We start from the raw sequence: 5,866 nt of genomic DNA, 5'->3' as shown, positions 1-5,866 counted from the left end.
TGATCAGACAGGTACTTTTTTACATTCAGTGTGGGAATATACAAAGGTGAAGCCTTTTTTGGGGAAAAGTAATTACATTTTTGCGAGATTTATTCAAAGTAGATTTATATGTTGATCCATGGGTATGTTGAGTGGGATATATGAACACAATTACGACAAATATACCAAATTGCATTTATACGCCTAGGATTGGCGTGGGCGAGAAGATGTTTAGTTGAAACTTGCAACAATGATGTTGAATTGAGTATATAAAGTTGGCATAATGAAACTCAGTCATGTATTTATTTGGAAATATAACGTATAATTTACGGAATAATTAACCTTTTTTGTTAAAATGTGGGGTTTATATTTGAAATGTATGGGTTTCAATGTTAGGTAAAAGTTTTATAAGTGATGAGAGATGTAAATGGATGGCACACCGTACAACAACCTGTTATAACATGATATTATTGTGTTTTTCTTTAAAAATGCACCGAGGTGGGGGATGGTTGTAGAGGGTGGGATAGGTCGGTGGGGGAGGGAAGGAGGGAAGTAAGATTTTGTAAAACATTTAAATAAAAATTTCAAAATAAATACTCAATTTATGACATTAGTCTGTGGAAATCACTCTCTTTAACAGCAGTTTCTCACTTTCCGCTTTAGTTTTCCCAGTTTCACTATATATGAGATTCAGGGCAGAGGACACGTGTGACAGGGTGAAAGAAAAAACATGAGGGGGAACTTCTTCACACAGAGTCTAGTGGGAGTGTGGGACTAGCTTCCAGCTGTAGTGGAAAATGAAGAGTCCGTTTTAAAATTTGGACAGACTTTTGACAGGTACATGTATGGGAGGGCTATGGAGGGCTATGGACTGTGTGCAGTTCAGTGGGACTAGGCAGAATAATAATTCAGCACAGTCTAGAAGCGCCGAACGGCCTGTTTCTGTGCTGTAATGTTATGGCTCATTGCCCACACATATGATCCGAATACCAACAATGTAATGATTTGATGCATCTATATATATATATATATATATATATATATATATATAGAGATAATGCATGTATATTGATAGAGAATTCTGAGTTGTGTATTGGCCTATGTGTGGTGTGGTTTTATGTTAAAAATTGACAGTTTTCCTGAGAGAGCCAAGGTGAAGATGAACTGTTGAGAGTGTGGGTGACGGACTGAGCATGTGCAGAAAATGATCTAAACATTTCTGGACTTGGACGATAAAACACGACTTGTGCGATGTGGAGTGGAAGGAGGCATTTCATAAGGAAATGAACGTTCCGAAGGCAGCTAGAAGGATCCGGACCAGATCATCGATTCCTCTCTCTGCAAGCAACACAAGACAACTTCGAATGTTGTGCTCTCTCTCTCAAAGAACATTCGGCTTCAGTTTACCAAACAAACTGAATTTAGTAAATGATATTTGCTTCAGTTGAGATGAAAGTTTTGTGAATCCTGTGTGTTTTGTGTTTATTTTGTGTCTATGTATTTCTGTGGGCTGGTTGGAAATATAACCTAGACTTTAATACCATATGTTATATTTAGGCTGGGATATTTATTAGTTTTTACACCGTTATAAAAATTTGCATAGTACCCAGTGGGCATTGATATAAAAGAGGGGATTTTGAATAAAAGTTTCAAGTTGAATTTCTTATTAATTAAATAATTATTAATCTTTACCCCTGTGTGATATGGCTTCTTTGTGGTTGCTGTTTGATCTTGTAACAATATGTACTCACACACACACACACACACACACACACACACACACACACACACACACACACACACACACACACACACACACACACACACACACACACACACACACACACACACACACACACACACACACACACACACATTAATTTTCTGTGACCTCAATAGTCACAGTCGTCCTTGTTCAACACTCCAGTGTCTACCAATGGCGTAGTACCCATGGTCAATCACGTTCGACTGAAGAAGGAAGGGAGGAAGGGAGGGTTCGAAAAAGATAGAGAGATAAAAAATACATACATACACACCAACGGAACTTCGGTTGCAAACTTAAGTCCAATAACGTGACTAAATGAGCTTGAAATATTTATGTATGTGTCCCACATGACAACATCGGCTTATATTCCTTCAAAATCTACAGATCAATTGTAAGATTTATTTGAGCACTAAATGGAGGATTGACATACAACGCCATCCCCTTCATGTAAAGAGATGTTTCACCACCATCTTCAGCTCCTCCCTGAATCTCCTTTGGGACAAGGTGTAGATACAGGTGTTGGTGCAGGTACTGAGAAATTGCAACATGAATGCACATTGCTGCAGAATATACGTCGGGTTATTTAGATATCTGTCAGTGTAAAAATAATTTTGAGTTTGCCATTTTGACTGAAACACGACATAGGGGATCCACAACAAAATAAAATTGGCGGAGAGAAAGTACAACAAATTCATTGACTTTCTGCGGTTTACCGCCTCCAAATCCGTCTCCTTCACAATGCTTTTCCGGATACCCCGACGTATTTCATTTGCCGCGACGACATGACGGACGGTTAAAGCGTTGAACAATACAATGAGGCCAATTGGCACTAAAGGTGTTGTGACGCTGATGAAGACTGTATATATTCTCCAGAAGGATGAGGTCGAATATTCAGCTTTGGTAACGCAGCGCCACGGCAAGTTGTCAATGAGGACCAAAGGTTTTATTGCGAAGGCGTAGGGAACGTACCTCATACAACCCCATATTGTCACAATTACCATCACAACCGTGGCCGTTCGCTTGGTGCAATACCGTTCCCGAAATCTCACACCACAAATTGCGACGTAGCGATCGAACGTGAAAGCCACCGTCAACCAGACAGAACAGTCCATTGCTACAAACCTCAGGACAAGGGTCAGCGTGCAGATTGGAGTGAAGAGCAAATACGGAGCAAAAATGTATATGTTATTAGATTGCTCCAGCAAAACCCCGGTGACCACACACATTAAATCAGCGATCGCCATTCCGATGAGGTAGTGAGTTATGCACCGTGACAGACCACAATTCCTCCGCCACAGAATCACAATCGCAATTAAATTAACTGTAAATGCACAAAAAACTAGTTAGTTCAACCGTGCGAACCCGGATCCTTTTCACTTTATTTGTGTGCCCGAAAACGTTGTCATTTCTCCGACATCCCGTCGGACGAGGATGGTTGAGGATCAGAGTAATGGACTGCAACACACCCCACACTCACCGAAAGTGCTGAGGGGAGGCTGAATGGTGAGACAAAACGTGTTCTCAGTGCGTCTGTTCCTTTGGGAACAACGAATTTACCAAATGGAAACAAAGATACACGAAGCTGCATAAAGGTCGAAGAACGGAATTGGAGGTGAGATCTCAGGTTCATCTTCGAATTATAGAGGTGCTAATACGGATACATGAGAGTTTTATGTAATTTTAAAAGCAAATAAACATAATTGCTGCAAGTGGCCATTTTGTCCTGCAGGCCGTGCCGCTGAATTTACGGGCAATTAACTTACAACCCCGATGCGTTCTGAACAGTCGAAAGAAACCTGAGCCCCGGGAAAAACCCGCCCAGACACGGGGAGAACATACAGACAGCGCGGGATTCGAACCCCCCGGCCGCTATCGCTGGCTCTGTAAAAGCAGTGCGCGGACCGATCCGCCCTATATCGCTCTGATGGGCGGAAATTAGGCAGTAAATATCGTCTTGCTGTTGTTAAATATTTGATCGTTATCAAAGGGCACCTGGATATAAAAATAAATTGTCAGTAATGCGATGGAAACTGCATCAAAGTAAATGTGGGAACGATGTTAATATGTACACCAATTTTACCACTGTGATTGTAAATATGAACAGGACCCAAACCGAATAAAATACAATTAAAATTAAGAGAAATTGGACAATGCGTAAACCTGCAGAAGAAACTCAACCATCATGGAATAAAGTCAGAACCCACGAGGCAGCATCTGTGCTGGGTGTCCTGGCGAGATGTGGACAAGGGCAAGAGTAACTTAAACCGAACCACACGGATCCAACCCCAGTATCTTACCAGGGATTCCAACCGCGACAAGTAGCGGGTAGTAAATCCTGGTTATATGGTAAATGGCTGGATAGCCCATGACCCTTGTGAAGCAGCGATCGGCGGTACTGCTGAGGTATTTCACCCACTCTTATATAAGTGAAGCCAAGTCTGCTGAGACCAGGAGTCTGTGTTGCAAGAAACAACCCACTGAACAACAATTTCAGAGATTTTGTTTAATCCGAGTGCAGCTGTGTAACTGATTTTGCACATCAGGGGAATATATATTAATGTTTGTAATGTTCTTTGAAGGGAATTATGAAAATTATCCTTGTGTGGCATGCGTTCAGAGGCACTAATAAGAAAGCTGGTTCGGTTGATTTCGATATTCAGGTTTAACGTTTTCATGCTGGTCATTTCTAACCTTTCATGATATCTACTCCAGACAAGGCCCCTGGGTAAACGACAGCACGTACACCAGTTCGAAGCGGTAGCTGCTTGGGTGAATAACCAGTCCCGGAAAACGGAGACGCGAAGTAGATGAGCTTGTTGGTCGTCACTGAAAACCCCTATGAGTCCAAAGGGATAAATAAATATAATTCAAAACCATTTATGCAGGAAACAGGAGTGATACACAAAGGCGGCTGCTTTGATACAGCAGTTAGGGCAACGAGATTATACAGCGCCAATGATCGTGACCAGATTTCGAATCTCGTCGTGTATGAAAGGATTCGGACGTTCTCCCGATGTCTCCTTTTATTTTCCACGGTGACACCAGTTTCCGCCCACCGTTCGCAACATAGCGGGTGCGTAGGTTAATTGGGCGGCACCGACTCGTGGGCCGAAATGACCGGTTACCAGGGCAGTGTGTTACTGACACTCTGCCCACGTTGGGGGGAAATCCCATGTTTCGAACACAGCGCCCTGTGACAATTCTGTCCAATCTGAGTGTAACTCGGGTCACGGCTCCACACCCACGTTACGAGGATAAAGAGGCGTGGAATCAGAGAGATGGAAACAGATGTGTAGAATCAGAGGGAGAGAAACAGAGGTTGGGAAACAGGCGATGGAAACAGGTGTGAAAAAGATATCTGGAAAAAGAGAGGTAGAAATAGAGAGGTTGGAACAGAGGTGGGGAATCAGGTTGGTGAAATCAGAGGGGTGGAAATAGACGGGTGGAAACAGAGGGATTGAAAGAGAGGTTGGGAGACTAGGACGATAAACAGAGGTGTGAAAGCACCGGGGTGGTAAGAGAGGTTTGGAGACTGAAGGGGAGAAAAAGAGTGGTGGAAACAGAGGGATGTGTCAGGAGGGTGGTAACAGATGGGTAGAAACAGAGTTATGTAAACGGAGTGGTAGAAATGGCGGAGGGGAAATAGAGATGGGAAACAGAGGGCCGGAAAGAGATGGGTGGAATCAGAGGGGTAGAAACCGAGGGATGGAAGCAGAGGTCGAGTAAACAGAGGTGTGGAAACAGAGTGGTGGAAACAAAGGTTTAGAAACAGAGGTGGGGAAACAGGATTCGAAACCGGGGAATAGAAACAAAGTTGAGGAAACAGAGGTGTGGAAACAGAGGTGTGGAAACAAAAGGATGGAAACAAATGTTAAGAAAGGAAGGTGGGGAAACAGAGGAGTGGAAACGAGGAGTAGAACCAGAGGTGTGTACACAAATGTGTGGAAACAGAGATGAGTAAACAAAGGGGTGGAACAGTGGGCTGGAAACAGAAGGGTAGGAACAGATTGGTGGAAGCAGTGTAGGGGAAGGGAGGACTAGAATCGGAGGTGTGGAAACAGAAGGGTGGAAACAGACGGGTGAAAAGATAGGGTAGAAAATGAGTGAAGGAAACAGGTGTAG

At 43.0% G+C, this 5,866-nt stretch overlaps 1 protein-coding gene across 1 annotated transcript; it reads right to left on the bottom strand.

Annotated features, from left to right (window-relative positions):
* Positions 1-2,187: 2,187 nt before the first annotated feature.
* On the bottom strand, positions 2,188-2,988 carry LOC138765396 (probable G-protein coupled receptor 139). The gene has a single exon (XM_069942439.1). It carries the CDS (start codon positions 2,986-2,988, stop codon positions 2,188-2,190), a length of 801 nt encoding a protein of 266 aa, XP_069798540.1.
* Positions 2,989-5,866: the final 2,878 nt, after the last annotated feature.

The sequence above is a fragment of the Narcine bancroftii genome, chromosome 5, assembly GCF_036971445.1.
Source record: "Narcine bancroftii isolate sNarBan1 chromosome 5, sNarBan1.hap1, whole genome shotgun sequence".
Lineage (NCBI taxonomy): Eukaryota > Metazoa > Chordata > Chondrichthyes > Torpediniformes > Narcinidae > Narcine > Narcine bancroftii.
This window is presented reverse-complemented; position numbering and strand designations above follow the sequence as displayed.